Here is a 16,603-nt window from a genome sequence, read left to right on the forward strand (position 1 = left end):
AAGCAAGGGTGTATACATCAACATCTGCACCAATGAAGTCCTTTGGAAAGGTAACTGTCATCTCAATGTATCCTAGATATGGTACTTCTTGTCCGGCGGCTCCTTCAACCTGTAGCAGTTCATGCAGTGGTTTCACAGATTGATTTGAAAAATATTTATTGTAGATAGATACAGGTACTGTTGTGACTTGTGAGCCAGTGTCTAATAAACACTGAAAATTCATACCAGCAATGATGACTTGGCCTGTGCATCGGGATCCAATCAATCCTCTTGGCAGATGAGTTTTTTCAGTTGGAATGGAATGTGACTCGGTGCAGCATTTCACTGTTGTCTGCTTGTTGGGACGTAGTTGGTCCTCCGCAGTTCCCGTTCGTCCCTCAACAGGAACTCGCTCTAGTTTAAAGACGAGTTGCTTTGAGGTTTTCGCTGCCACTTCTGTTTCTCTGTGAACCGTTTCCTTTTCATAGCTACAAGCGTTGGATTCGGATCATTATTACAGTTTGTCTTTATGTGTCCATCCTCTCCACAGTTGTAGCAGTAACCTGGCTTTGGTCCTGCAGATGAAGGTTTTTGAAGAGTGCGGGGCAGTTTACTGTTCTTGTTGGAAGGAACAGACTGGTACGTGGCAGACTGCTTCTGACTTGTCTGGCCACCTGTGAGGGTCCTCAGCTGTTTCTGTATGTCGGCTAGCTGCTGGGCGAGCTGCTGTGTGATGCTGGTTAGTGCATCAACCTTTGATTCTTCTGTAGTAGAAGTGTAGGCATATTGGGCATGCACCCCAGCTCTGGCTTTTGAACCGAGGTGCTGCTTCATACGCTGAGCTTTAGAAGCTTCTCTGTCTTCCTCAGTTCGAAGTAGCAACAAGAAGTCAGAGAAAGATGGTGGGTCAGACTTGCGTTGTTTTAATTGCAATTCAGAGATTAGATTGTTGTCCCAGCAGCCACGACAAAACTGGTTTAGAAGGTGTCTGTTCACATCGTTGGCTTTCACTCCTCCCCTCTTCAAAGCCAAAACTAGTGCAATTTGCAGCCGTTGCAAGTATGCAGATGGCTTTTCACCAGCGTCTTGAAACATCTCCATGAACTTTGCATAAAGCTCATCTCCATCCTGAACAGTTCCATAAGCAGAGTCCAGGATCTGCAAGTAAACCTTTGGTAATGTGTCTGGCTTTAGGTGTTTCACCACATCTGCTGCTGGTGGGAAAAGGCTTTCAACAATTCTTCTGGATCTTTGCAAGTCAGAAACTGCAGGATCTTGAAGAAGCAGGTCAACACTAGAGCGCCATGTTTCATAATCTGTTTCATGTTGCGGTCTTGGAGTGCGGCCTGAGAAGGAACGGAGTCTCACAGCAGAAAGATGTGCAGCATTCTCATCGCTTTTCATTATATGCTCAACCACATAGTGTTGGACCTTAGGTGGATTCAGATCAGGGATTGGTGGGGCTCTGGGTGACATACTATGGTCAGAATGGCTCTGTGGTGTTTCCTTCTTCACATCCTGCTCCTCTGCAGCTGTTCCGGCCTGTGGCCTGAGGGTGGTGGCGTTGAGAATTTCTGAAGATGATGCAGCATGAGGAGGCGATGACATCACTTGGTCACTAGTATCTGGATGGAGCTTCCCAGGTGGTGTTTGACTGAGCCCAGTGATAGACTGGCCCAGCAGAGACATCACCCCTTTAAGAACCTCCGCGTAGTCCTGTCCTGTAACTTTAGCCAGATTCCTCAGGTCACTCAGATAAGTATGCGTCTTAACCTTCCCTTCAAGCTCTGAGCACATAGAGGACAGATCACAAATTTCATATGTAATCTTTTCACTCCCACAAATGTAGGTATATGGCAAAATCTCTCTTAAGTCAATCAACGCACTTCCTGAATTAAACTCAACGATAATCGTGTCTGCAAAAACCGAGTCAGACTCTGTAATCACTTCAACTTTTGAAATTTTACCATATTGGCTCAGAAACTCAACGACTTCTTCATCCAAGTCAGAGTTCACCGTGTGTTTGACCAAAACAGAGTTGGGGATCTTTATGCCGTGTTTCACCAAAACTTCCATGTTTGAGACAAAATGTCACTCACCATCAACAACAATCAGTTCCGCTCATATAACCCTCCTAGCTAGCTCGCCACGTTTTATGTAGCAACTGTGTCACACACAAAAAAAAGAAAAAGAACTAAATGGGCTAATGACCAGAAGACTGAAATTCGACTCTCGGAGGGAATGGCAGGAAACTGAAGTTGTTGTTTGGTGTGGGCAATTTATTTACAGTGATAGACAATAATGAAGAGAAACAATGAATGGCCATTCAGATATATACACAAAAGTACTTCAAAAGGGTTTCACATTTACAAAGGCATGACTGTTGTAGCATGTCCTCGAGTCCGGCAACTTTTAGTTGCACCATAGAAACAAAAACACAAAGAAAAACCAACTCGCCCACAGTTCAGAGGAAGGTAAGTGCACTGGGAAGCGTGAATTCAGTTTGTATGAATATAGTTCATTAAAGCAATGGTGTGGGCATAAGCTGGGTCAGAGGTCTTTGTTTTCAACTGGGCTACTAGGAGCCCCCTACCGGCTTGGCGGGAGGATGCAGCTTTTCTGATGGTTCAGGTTCCAGGGTCTAGCTCGCCATCATGGACCTGGCCTGGGTAACGGGACCAGAGTCTCAATTAAATCTATGTTTTCTTCACATCAACAAGCAGAGAAAAAAACACATTCCTTGCCAGTTGACATAATCCAGTGTGCACACAATTCATAAAAAATATAGTACGTATTGCACTACATTCAATTCCAAACATTAAATGAGCAATAGTAAATACATCACTAATTCAACACATTCTTTACATATGGGTACGTACCCCTTTTCAGGTTTAGGTGAAACAGGCAGAAAGCTTGATGAGAAGCCATGCTAATAGCTTCCATGTTAATGAGTGACAGTGGCTAAGCTACATTAGCATAACAAACTATTGACTCACCAATTTCCGCCAAAAATCACTTCCAATTGCTCTTTGTTTTGAACTGGATAGAGGGCCCCTGTGACATACCATGCATCACAATAAACATCCAGTGACAATAGAGCAGTAAAGTAGGAAACTAACTTAAATCATACCTGTGCCTTGTCTCATCTGGCCTCCCACTGCATCTAACACTGCTGACTTCCTGTACCCTTATATGCGTTCGTGATTGGCTGTGCCGTGTCACGTGATGCTGTGACGTCACGGAATAAACGCTCGTGATTGGCCGACCGCCCCATGTGACCAAATGACGTCACCGCCGCGGGAAATACAGAGTGACCAGGAAGGAGAAAAATACAGGGGCAAGGCAGGCAAAACAAAGCCAGTAGACATCACCTGGGTTACATAAGTAATATGGCATTAAATGAAAAGATTATGAAGCAGTCAAACAGAATATTTCCCCTTACTTTGAATTGCAATTTTGGTTGAGTTTACAGACCCACTCCGATGAAAATTGTATTTTTTTGTGTTTTTAACATGCTCTTGCAGCATTGTTCTGATGAAAGAGGACGTATGTGAAGAAAATGAAGCTTACAATTGTATCTCTGAGTGTTTCTTTTTTTCAAATAGCTGTGAATCAGGACCAGACCAAAAAATGCTAATTGGAAAAGGCCACAAGCTTTGTGTTCCAATTCCAATGTATCCACTTGTAGATGATTAGATCCATGTGCGTCTTTATTTTCTTCGTCTGAGCCGACATCCGGCTAAAAGCCGTACAACTGGGTAGCTCTAATATTGCTCGCCATTTTTGTTACAACAGTAGTCAAGTTGGGGTTATGAGTGGCTGTAAGCTAGGAGGGTGTGTAAACAGATGGATGATGAAAAAGGGGGCAGACTTTGCCCAAATCCAAATTCTTCCCCTCCGCCTTCTCCCTACCCCTACATTTATCCCTCCAAGAGGACAGAAATGGAAGAAAAGTGTCTTCCTGTTCTGACATTACTCCCACTCGATGTCGTCATCAGTATTTGCCGGTTTTCTACGTTTCCGAGTACCTGCCACAATCGGAAAATAGACAATAGCATCAGTTTTCTGAAAGTCACGCTAAAACTAAAAATTCATTACTTACATTTAAATGTAAACCTGATCTTCAGAGGACATCCACGTGAAGAAATGCGTGTCTCCTCCGCGTCACAGCGCGACGTGGATTACCCTCCCGGCGAAGGGGTATCTAGCTCTAAATTGCCATTTCAGTTTGAACACCATCAAAGTTCCAAATGCCCCTTTAATTAGAGCAATAGGAAAAAGGGGGGTAGGGGATTAATTCGGATTCGGTCTTACTCTGCTCCAACAGTCCCGCCCACTACTTAGAGGTGAATTTCTAATGAACTCCTGCTGCTCTGCAGAAGCTTCGTCCTAGAAAACGACACAGATTTTTTTGATTTTGGCCAAAAACGGCATAATTGTCATTAAAAAAGCAAACATTGGAAATGCTGATCAAAAGATGATCAGAGTGGGCCTTTAGGCATATAGTTGTCTCATTGTATTGATGAATTGCAAATGTAATGAATAAAGAATGAGTCATGTGTTAAATCGATCATATTATTTTAATTAGTCAAGATTTATGAAGTCCCAACACCAGATTGGAAATCCAGCCCATGGGAATTCTGCTGCATCGTATTAGTGCTATAACGAAAAAGGTAAACACAAAACAAAAAAGAAAAGGTATAAAGAACAAGCCCGCACAAGTGAGAGCTATAAAGAGACAAAAATGTGGTGTTTGGGATCTCTTACACTCTCAAAGTAAAGAGCCTCCTGACAGAATTGTATCTATTATTAATTGGTGTATTCGTTTCTGTGTTTATTCTTGTATTTTATTTGAAGACAATATCCCAACTTTTTATTTTTCACTCTGTTGTTGCTCAAACCACAGTGGTTGAAGGTAATGATGCCCAACTGCTGGACCAACGTCCATGTTGTACCGTGTTAGTGTAAGACTGAAAAGAGTGAAATAAAGTTTGTCCCGCTTCTAATCTTGGATGCAGTTGGTGGATTGGGTACTTTTCTTCTCTTGAGGAATACCTTAAAAATATTCAGGAAAGTTTGGCAGAATTTCTTGACAAACTTCTTTCCTACTGCCCTTCAACTCATGCACTTTTGAGGCAATGCCATGGCATTTTATACCTCTCTTGTAAGAAAAATTGACACCCTATCCACCATAGTGTAGAATAACACCAACTCAGGAATGCTGAAATGAAACACCCCTCTATATAAAGTGCACATGCATTAAAATGCATAGAACGGACCAGGCATTTTTCCATGGTGTTCACACCTCGTATCTGTATAAGCACAGCTGCTTTTCTGCATGATAATGTTTATATATTTAAACTTTTTTTCATTTTACCCTTTGACCAAAATTGAAAATGAAGTCTTTGGAGGTTTTATGTAATCTTTACTCAGTACTATTTTGAAAAAAAAAAAAAAAAAAGTGATCATCAGATGTTCCAGAGAACCATCTCTAAGACTTTTCCAGCCTTGGTTTTTTTTGGGAATTTTTAGTTGATATATTATTTCTCTCATTCAAAACAAGAGCTTAGAGAAGTCTTAAACTAGCTTTTTTGATCATAAAGCTTTGAAAAAAAGAGAACTTACCCAACACAGCTTTATCTGCTGTCGTAACATTTAGGACAACAACATATACTACACATCAAAATTATATTTTTTTAGGAATTTTATACTTATCCTTTCTTTTTAGCTTTCAATTTTCAAGTATAAATATATATAAAAATGTACTGTTTATCGTTGTAATTCATGCAAAACAATCTGTTTAGCATCTAAAGGACAAAGCATGCCTGCTCTTTAGAGCATCTCATTTTTTTATCCTTGTTTCTATCCACCCTCTATAAGCATTGGTGTGTATGTGTTTGGTATATTTGTGTTATAGAAATGGTATTTAAGGTCCTCGGGGAAGCATTATTTGTTTTAGCTTCCAACAGTCTGATCCGACCCTTCTCTCTGCTGCCACTGCCTGCCTCCGCTCATCTTTCTTTCTCTCCCTCCCGCCTCTGTCTCCCTCGCTGTCTGCCCTAATCTATACAGCACTGTGTGGTGGGGATGTTAGAGGTCCGTGGGGAACTATCTTGAGCCCTGGCTATCCAGACAGCTACCCTTCATCTCTCAACTGTACCTGGACCGTTGAAGTCAGCCATGGGAAAGGCAAGCGACAAACACAAATCCACACTGCTTAATAGACAGCGATAGGCACAGTGAGCCCACTGGTTTAGCTGCAGCAACGGTGCCACAACCTGAAATTTTTTGTTGTTGTAGTTTTTCATTTTATCATGTAAAAAAAGGTTTAGTTAAGGTTAAGTTACTTTCTTCATAGTTAACTATGGCGTAATATTACTGTCGAAAATACGTCACAGAGTCACAGGCATAAATATCCATCGCATATATCCGACAAAGTGCGCTTGCGTACCAAGGCTCATTTATTTAACTAAATTAAAATAGAATTGAACTGTATTGATGGCACAGCTGGGAAATTCATTTGTTACTATATTTCTGTCCCAATAAATAACAGATGATAAAAACAGTTGCTTTTCCAACGGCTTTTGGTTTCTGCAAAGTGACAACAGTTGATTGAGTAAACAATGCACCCGAAGACCCTTTTAGACCCAGAAATTGTGGAAAATACTATAACAAGGAATAGGAGACATGTCACCACACTTATTAGGTGTAAGAAAAAAGTCCATGTTTGTTAAAAAAGGTTGAACATAAGAGGATACTGAAACAAAAACACAAACACAGGAAAGCTAACTTGGGGTAAAGTTACAAACACTCGACCATGGTTTATAAAAAAAGGATCAAAATACCCAACTTTCTTTCTTTTTCTAAAATTATTGCACACATATGGCAAGATTGTTTTGTTTTAGCTTTATTTACACAGCCCAAATGTGGTGTCATTGTGTTACTGTGTTGTATTATTGCTGATTGGCATTGAATCCATCCTTCGTGACGTGATATACATGCCTGAAGTCGTTTAAAAACAAAAGAAAAGTGGTACCCAAAATGGACACATAAAACGTGAAGCTAAATGTTGTATTCATATTTCTTTGTAACTTTTTTGAAAGTGTCCACAACTTTTTTGATGAGCATACATTTCATGTTGACAGTAATCTTTCCCATAGTTTACATTTTAAAAATGTTCAAATATCTGTGTGTGTGTTTCCTAACCAGGAGTTCAGTTTCAGTTCCATTCTTTTCATCTGGAGGACCAACATGACTACCTCCTGGTTACTGAGAACGGGAGTTTCCTGCAACCACTGGCTCGTCTGACTGGCAATGAGTTGCCTAGCAACATCAATGCGGGTCTCTATGGAAACTTCAAAGCCCAACTACGATTCATCTCTGACTTTTCCATTTCATATGAAGGCTTCAACATAACTTTCTCAGGTATTATAATTAATTCAACTCGTAATCTTAAAATAATATTAACTTCTTAAATATGTTTTAATTTAGGTTGGAATTTGTGTTTGCCCCTATTTTTCAAATTCTGAATAAATGCAATAATTTTGGTGAAATATGAAAAGTGAAAGTGAGCAAAATACAGAGGAATTATGATGCAACTGAATTCAAGTACAAAATGTCAAAATGTTCATTTCACAACAAAAAACCTAACTGAGATTATGTATACCCCTCCCTTCTCTGAGCTGCAGTTAACTTTGTCTCAGCACTGAAATGCAGCACCTATTTACTCTAACAAAAATGCTGTGCAATGCAGCTTTCTCATTTCTATAAATCATCACTATTAATTATTTAACTGAAAAAGTGTTGTGTTACCACACCATCACACTTTATAGCAGAGGAAATGCAGAGGGGCAGAGTTAAGAGAAGTTCAAGGGTACATCTGCCACTCAGGGAAAAAAAAAAGATACTCTGCCTAATTACCCTTGCAATGCTCTCTCAGTGACTCTGGAGTAAAGGAGCTCTTCAATCTGAGTCTGCACTGAGGGATTTTTTATAGCTTCTCATATGGCACGAGCTGATACCCCGAACAAAGCGCATGTTGTGTCACAAGAGGTTTCAGTTGCTCACCTCAGGTTGCTCTTCAACCCACTTAAATACAAAACCATATCTTCAGACTCGTCCAACTAAAGGATTTGTTCTGTGGTACTCTCTAACCACAAGTTTACGTTAGGACAGACAACTCTAAGTCAGCCTCTCAGTTATGCAAGTGCAGTGAGATGCATTTTATTTCCTTGGTTGTCATCTTTTTACAAATAAAGAGAAACCTAATCCTAATGTTCATCTATGCTGCGTTCAGACTGAATGCGATCCCCGCGTCAAATTCGCTGCTTAATGCTTCTTCAATAATGTGTTCATATACTTGATGCATGTGGGAGGAGCTACTGCCAGAGGTTTTTAGCCTCACTGAGACTCATTGAAGAGCTTCGGTTGTCACGTCTTCATGTCTGGGTTCATGAGATCATTGAGAGATTCTCCCAACACGATGTGGTTCACCATCTACTACAGGAGCTGCGTCTGAATGAAGGACGCTTTCAGCGCTACTTCTGTCTCTCTGTGGCACCAGTTAAATATGAGACAGCAAGTCAGCAGTCGGAGGAGGAAAAAATACAAATAAAACTAGAGGACCTTTTTAATGGTGTCTCAATACAAATAAGAACATTTTCATAAAGTTCAGGAGGAGAATGATCAGATTTACCTCCATTCTGGTTTGGACGCTGACTACGGCATCAACACGTCTCAAACCAAAGCTGAATCCCTGATTGGCTGATGTGACGCGTATTCTTTCCCAAAGTCCAGATTTCTCAACACGACGCAATGCCCAAATCGCAACACCCTAAAATAAACAGGCTCCTCCCAGACCAACACACTGCGCCCGACACTTAAATCGCGCCCTAAGACCTTGATCTGAATCAAGTTTGGTGTGAACGCAGCTTAATGTTGATCTGTTTGTTGTGTTTTTGTCAGTGTTGACCAATTTAGCTGTCCTTGGAAATTGAATTAAATAAGAGCAGATCAACTGTACTTGTTATAACTTGTCAGTTTACTGTGTGGATTTAGATATCAAAATTCAATACAAGGTCTCATTTTCAGTCAGTGTTTTTTATTCATTTTCAGAATATACTCTGGAGCCATGTGAGGACCCCGGTATGCCACAGTTTGGTCGAAGAAATGGCTACACTTTTGGGGTTGGAGACACTTTGTCTTTTTCCTGCAATGTGGGATACCGCCTTGAGGGGGCGCCAGAGTTGGTCTGTCTTGGTGGTGGACGAAGAATGTGGAGCGCTCCTTTACCCCGATGTGTTGGTCTGTATTAATCAAACTGTTACTTTCTTACTTAGATTTTTTGTTTTTTTAATTGATCTTGTCACTTTTGCTGGATTCATAATTGGCCAGCTAAATTATTCAGAAGTTTGACATCTAGAAATTAACCCCTTTGTTGAAAACCTAAAAACCACACGCTCTTTGACACACTGTAACTCCATTTACACGATTAGTGCAAATCAGCTGAATCTGACGTGGAACAAAGAGGCTTTGAATATCGGTTTTGCTTTGATATGCAACATATTACATTACTCGCTAGCTATTCTTTGCGACAGAATCTGCTGTCACCAAGTACATAAGCACTTCACTACTGTCAAGGGTGGCATTTCCAAGCAACACTGCTTTTCTCCGCTTCAGAACCTGCTGGAATTACGTTAATTGTGTAAATATTTGAAGAGTCAAAGGAATATCAACACTGGAGCTACAGTTGAATTAAAGGGTTAACATGCTTTTGTTATCTAACTATTGCCAAATAATAAGTTGGTTTAGAACACAGTCTGATTAAGAACAAGTAGTTGAAAACATTTTGTAAGTCTGATGTCACCTTTTGCTAGTTGTGCAAATTACAAACAGACAAAAGCTGCTTTTTCTAATAAAGAATGGCATCATTGTAGCCGCTAGTAAAGATTAACAGCTGTGGGTCCTAAAAGATTTCAAGGGCCTTATTGTCAGTGGGTTTCATCTATAGCCGAGTTAAAAGACAAAAGAGGAAATTGAATACACATGCGGGTTATCAGTGTTTTTGCAGTTCACACAAAAGAAAGAAATGGCAGCAACTCCATAAGAATGGTTGACTAATAATGGTAACACTTTATATTAAGATTCCTTAACAAGCTCTGGTAACACATTAACAAGCATTATAAATGAATTTATAGGGTGTTAGTAAGACATTTATTAGTACAATAAGTCTAATAAGGTTTATTAAATTATTTAGTTAACACATTTACAAGCATTATTATTAGGATGTTTTCAAGATGTTAATGATGCATTTACTGATAATATAGGTGCCTAACAAATTGTCAGTGTTAATAAGCTTAATAAGATTTATTAACAACCTTTGTTAACAAATAAAGAAGTATTATTATTGTTTGGGGTTCTAGTAAGATATTTATTGGCATTATAGATGTCTCACACAAGCCTAGGTGTTTATAAGCTTAATAAGTTTTATTAACTAACTTAACAAATTAATAGGCTTTATTAATGTGTCAGATGCTAGTAAGATATTTATTAGCATTATAGATGTCTTGCAAATACCTGAAAGTGTTAATAACATGTATTAACATCTAAAGTCAGACCATTGTCTTCTAAATCCATATTACTAAACTGCTTATAAGCTTTACAAAAGTATTAATTAACTTTGTAAATAGTTTATTAATTGTTTTGCAGCACCTCATCTAAAGTGTGGACATTTTTTACCACAAACAACCACAAAGCATAATTGTAAAAAGAACTTCATGACATTAAAACAGACTAAACATACACAAATCGTTCTGTAAAAGATATTTAATAATTTAATTCAGACAATTTTTTTTTTAAACATAGATACTGGTGTTGGATGACTAGCATCAAAGCTAATAAGGATAAAGTATTAGCATCTATCCTGAGAGAAACATTCATTGCAAATCCCATCACCAGGAGACAGTTCTCTGCATTCAATGCCAACCGCATTCAACCACTGTTGCCTTGCTTCAAAGTCCACTAGAAAGTTGCACAAGCCAGTAATTTTTGAAGAACGAAGACAATAAACCTACAGGAGCCATGCTAAAGCTAACACGCTAACCTGCCCATCTTTGATTCAGAATCAAAGATGGGCAGGTTAACTAATGTCACCATTGGCTAATGAATCTGTCAATCAAACTCATCATCAAAACAGGCGTGCTCACTTTCAGCCAATTGAATGGCCTCTTAGACTTTGCTTTCACACAGGTGACCAAAAAAGCCCCGCCCATCTTTGATTCTGTACCGGTCGGTCGTTAGCGTGTTAGCGTTAGCATGGCTCCTGTAGGTTTATTGTCTTCGTTCTTCAAAAATAACTGTCTTGTGCAACTTTCTATTGGACTTTGAAGCAAGGCAACCGTGGTTGAATGCAGTTGGCATTGAATGCAGAGAATTGTCTCCTGGTGATGGGATTTGCAATGAATGTTTCACTCAGGATAGATGCTAATACTTTATCCTATTACTAGCTATGATGCTAGAGTCATCCAACACCAGTATATATGTTTTTATTTTATTTTTTATTTGTCTGAATTAAATTATTATATATCTTTTACAGAACGATTTGTGTATGTTTAGTCTGTTTTAATGTCATAAAGTTCTTTTTACAATCTTTATGCTTTGTGGTTGTTTGTGCTAAAAAACGTCCACACTTTAGATGAGGTGCTGCAAAACAATTAATAAACTATTAACAAAGTAATTAATACATTTGTAAAGCTTATAAGCAGTTTAGTAATATGGATTTAGAAGACAATGGTCTGACTTTAGATGTTATTAACACTTTCAGGTATTTGCAAGACATCTATAATGCTAATAAATACCTTACTAGCATCTGACACATTAATAAAGCCTATTAATTTGTTAAGTTAGTTAATAAAACGTATAAAGTTTATGAACACTTCGGCTTGTGTCAGGCATCTATAATGCTAATAAATATCTTACTAGAACCCCAAACAATAATAATATTTCTTAATTTGTTAACAAAGGTTGTCAATAAATCTTATTAAGCTTATTAACACTGACAATTTGTTAGGCACCTATAATATCAGTAAATGCATCATTAGCATCTTGAAAACATCCTAAAAATAATGCTTGTAAATGTGTTAACTAAGTAATTTAATAAACCTTATTAGACTTATTGTACTAATATTTGACTACTGTTGGTGGAAGAAAGAGGGGAGGCAGAAGGGTCCGTGGCCAGAGAGAGAAGGGAAAAGGCAGGAACATAGGTTTGAGAATAGGGACTCTTAACGTTGGCACAATGACAGGGAAAGGCAGAGAGCTGGCAGACATGATGGAGAGAAGGAAGGTAGATGTACTGTGTGTGCAGGAGACAAGGTGGAAGGGCAGCAAGGCACGTAGTATTGGAGGAGGATACAAACTGTTCTATCATGGTGTTGATAGGAAGAGAAACGGGGTAGGAGTGATTCTGAAGGGGGAGTTTGTAAACAGTGTTCTAGAGGTGAAAAGAGTCTCAGACAGGATGATGAGCCTAAAGTTAGAAATTGAAGGGGTGATGGTGAATGTAGTCAGTGGGTATGCGCCACAGGTTGGCTGTGAGTTAGAAGTGAAGGAGAGATTCTGGAGTGAGTTGGATGAGGTCATAGAGAGTTTTCCCAGAGGAGAGAGAGTTGTTATTGGAGCAGACTTTAATGGGCATGTTGGTGAGGGCAACAGAGGTGATGAGGAGGTGATGGGCAGGTTTGGTGTGAAGGAAAGGAATCTGGAGGGACAGATGGTGGTGGACTTTGCGAAGAGGATGGAAATGGCTGTAGTCAACACTTACTTCCAGAAGAGAGAGGAACATAGAGTGACATACAGAAGTGGAGGTAGGAGTACTCAGGTGGACTACATCCTATGTAGACGAGGTCATTTGAGAGAGGTTAATGACTGCAAAGTGGTGGTAGGAGAGAGTGTAGCCAGACAGCACCGCATGGTGGTGTGTAAGATGACTCTGGAGGTCAGGAAGAAAAAGAGAGGGAAAACAGAAAAGAAGACCAAGTGGTGGAAGCTACAGAATGAAGAAACTTGTGAGGAATTTAGGCAGAAGTTGAGGCAGGTCCTGGGTGGTCAGGATGAGCTTCCAGAGGACTGGGAAACTACAGCAGAGATTATCAGGGAAACAGGTAGGAAGGTGCTAGGTGTGTCATCTGGAAAGAGGAAAGACGGTAAAGAGACTTGGTGGTGGAATGAGGAAGTACAGGAATGCGTCCAGAGGAAGAGGTTGGCTAAAAGGAAGTGGGATGTAGAAAGGACTGAGGAAGGTAGACAGGAGTACAAGGAAGCGCAGCGTAGAGTGAAGAGAGAGGTGGCAAAGGCCAAACAGAAAGCTTACGATGAGCTATATGACAGGTTAGACACAAAGGAAGGAGAGAAGGACTTGTACAGGCTAGCCAGACAGAGAGACAGAGATGGGAAGGACGTGCAACAGATAAGGGTGATTAAGGACAGAGATGGAAAGGTGCTAACAACCCAAGAGAGTGTACAGAAAAGATGGAAGGAGTATTTTGAGGAGCTGATGAACGAGGAAAATGACAGGGAAAGAAGGGAGGAAGATGTGGTTGTTGTGGAGCAGGAAGTAGCAGAGATTGGAAAGGATGAGGTTAGGAAGGCTCTGAAAAGGATGAAGAGCGGAAAGGCCGTTGGTCCTGATGACGTACCTGTGGAGGTATGGAAGTGCCTAGGAGAGACAGCAGTGGAATTTCTAACAAGGTTGTTCAATAGGATTTTAGAGAGTGAGAAGATGCCTGAGGAATGGAGGAGAAGCGTTCTGGTCCCGATCTTTAAGAACAAGGGTGACACGCAGAACTGCAGCAACTATAGAGGAATAAAGTTGATGAGCCACACAATGAAGCTGTGGGAAAGAGTAGTGGAAGCCAGGCTTAGGAAGAAGGTGGAGATTTGTGAGCAGCAGTATGGTTTCATGCCCCGTAAGAGCACCACTGATGCCATTTTTGCTTTGAGAATGTTGATGGAAAAGTACAGAGAAGGTCAGAAGGAGCTGCATTGTGTGTTCGTAGATTTAGAGAAGGCGTATGACAGGGTGCCGAGGGAGGAGCTGTGGTACTGTATGAGGTCGTCTGGAGTGGCAGAGAAGTATGTCAGAGTAGTTCAGGACATGTATGAGAGAAGTATGACGGTGGTGAGATGTGCTGTAGGTCAGACAGAGGAGTTCAAGGTGGAGGTGGGACTACACCAAGGATCAGCTTTGAGTCCTTTTTTGTTTGCTATGCTGATGGACAGGCTGACAGACGAGGTAAGACAGGAATCTCCCTGGACAATGATGTTTGCGGATGACATTGTAATTTGCAGTGAGAGTAGAGAGCAGGTGGAGGAACAGCTAGAGAGGTGGAGGTTTGCTCTGGAAAGAAGAGGTATGAAGGTCAGTCGTAGTAAGACAGAATACATGTGTCTGAACGAGAGGGATCAAGGTAGAAGCGTTAGGTTACAGGGGACTGAGGTGAAGAAGGTGCAGGAGTTTAAGTACTTGGGGTCAACAGTTCAGTGTGATGGGGATTGTGGAAAAGAGGTGAAGAGGCGAGTGCAGGCAGGTTGGAGCGGGTGGAGGAAAGTGTCAGGAGTGTTGTGTGACAGAAGAGTGCCAGCAAGACTCAAAGGAAAGGTGTACAAGACAGTGGTGAGACCAGCTCTGCTCTATGGGTTAGAGACGGTAGCAGTGAGACAGAGACAAGAGGCTGAGATGGAGGTAGCGGAGATGAAGATGTTGAGGTTCTCCTTAGGAGTGACCAGGTTAGACAGGATAAGGAACGAGTACATCAGAGGGACGGCTCATGTTGCCTGTGTCAGCGACAAAGTCAGAGAAGCCAGACTGAGATGGTTTGGACATGTTCAGAGGAGGGATAGTGGATATATTGGTAGAAGGATGTTGGAGATGGAGCTGCCTGGCAGGAGGGCAAGAGGACGGCCAAAGAGGAGATACATGGATGTCTTAACAGAGGACATGAAGTTGGCTAATGTTAGGGTAGAAGATGTCCATGATAGAGTGAGGTGGAAAAAGATGATTCGCTGTGGCGACCCCTGATGGGAAAAGCCGAAAGAGAAAGAAGAAGAGACTTATTGTACTAATAAATGTCTTACTAACACCCTATAAATTCATTTATAATGCTTGTTAATGTGTTAACAAAGCTTGTAAAGGAATCTTAATATAAAGTGTTACCAATAATTATATATGAATAAGCAAATAAATAAGCAAATATATATGAATAAGCATAACAAGTTTTATTTAACCTGAAATCCAAACATTTGCATTTATCAACCACTGTAAAGGTGTAATCCTGCTCAGTAAAACAGTTAAGTCGTGACAAAACGTTTCTTGTCCAGTAGTGAAAAATTCTAACAAGGCAATGCCTGGCATCCCATGACTTTATGTCAGTAAGATCCAAGGGATTTCACGCTCAAAAGCACAGACATTGATTGAACCATTTGACATTTGAAATGACTCCAATCTGGTTCTGTTGTTGTTTAAATAATCCATTTGACAAGGAAAAGCCTAAGTAAATGTTTGCAATTTATTTTCAAAATTTCTTGCATGGATATAATAGTCTTAGACACAGCTCAGATGCACAAAGGCTATTTGCAAAAAAACATATAGAACTTACAGTGAATCACACACTGATCTGCCAAACATTAGTCATTTGCTTATTAAAGTAAAGACTTTGGTATAAAAAATAGCAAACTTTTTTTTTAAATTGGTTACATGTACACATGTACAATTGTACAAGGCCACACACGCCTGTGCAAGACACACCTGCACTCCCCTTTAGATACTGTCCCACCTGTCTAAGACCCTCTATACAGGTCAGGACAACCCTAAGCACCCATACAAGTCAACCCTCCATATGCACCTGTGTGACTAAGTCATAAAGCAATTCAACAGGTGACCAACGCAAATAAACACAATGTGTCTGAAACTTCATGATGTTGAAGTAAGAAATCTATCCAACACATTTATTTTTTCTGTACAAATGTGGGAATAAGAGTAAAAAGCACTGTGCTGCCGAATTCTTCACTCTCCCATGAGACATAATGTTTTCATCCAAATAAATGTATACAGGTGCAGAAAATCAGAACGATTCAGATCAAGCAGTGACTGAATTATAAGGCAGTGCATTAGGTCTCTTATTTTTAGTGGTGATGTCTGCTGTAATAATTTGTACACTTTGCCTGTTGTGATAAAACTGTACTGTTTCCTTTTACACAAATAATTGTATTTAGTCCCTGCTTGTTTGTAATCTTATTTTGTATGACTTTACAGAGTTGTTAAAAACACACAATGGGGGATAAAATGAGCGCTTGTTTTCTCTACAATTTTCCCTTAGGCGTACTTCAGACTTTTTATGTCATTATCCATGTTAGTTATGCTTTTGTAAGACTCAATTTCAATTACTCTGTCCTCCACACCATGGAATTATGAGGCACACCATCAATGAATGGTCTATTTTTGAACTAATGTCATATGTAAGGTGAACCGAACTATAAGGCGCATCAAGCGAGACAAAAGAGATTTAAGATAAGTCTGTCAGTCAGACTTTTTTAAATTAACTATTGAACTTGTTTGTAACACGGTACA

At 40.1% G+C, this 16,603-nt stretch overlaps 1 protein-coding gene across 9 annotated transcripts in view; it reads left to right on the forward strand.

Moving 5' to 3' along the window:
• Positions 1-16,603, forward strand: part of csmd3b (CUB and Sushi multiple domains 3b) — a 478,594-nt gene that overhangs the window by 354,858 nt on the left and 107,133 nt on the right. For all 9 annotated transcript variants that reach the window (XM_078954985.1, XM_078954986.1, XM_078954981.1 and 6 more), the window contains 3 exons: positions 6,052-6,168; positions 7,189-7,404; positions 9,094-9,282. In XM_078954985.1, coding sequence (XP_078811111.1) covers positions 6,052-6,168; positions 7,189-7,404; positions 9,094-9,282 — 522 coding nt within the window. The remainder of the gene's footprint in view (positions 1-6,051; positions 6,169-7,188; positions 7,405-9,093; positions 9,283-16,603) is intronic.

This window comes from Oryzias latipes, chromosome 11 (genome assembly GCF_053564925.1).
Source record: "Oryzias latipes strain Hd-rR chromosome 11, Olatipes_Hd-rR_3.1".
Taxonomy (NCBI): Eukaryota; Metazoa; Chordata; class Actinopteri; order Beloniformes; family Adrianichthyidae; genus Oryzias; species Oryzias latipes.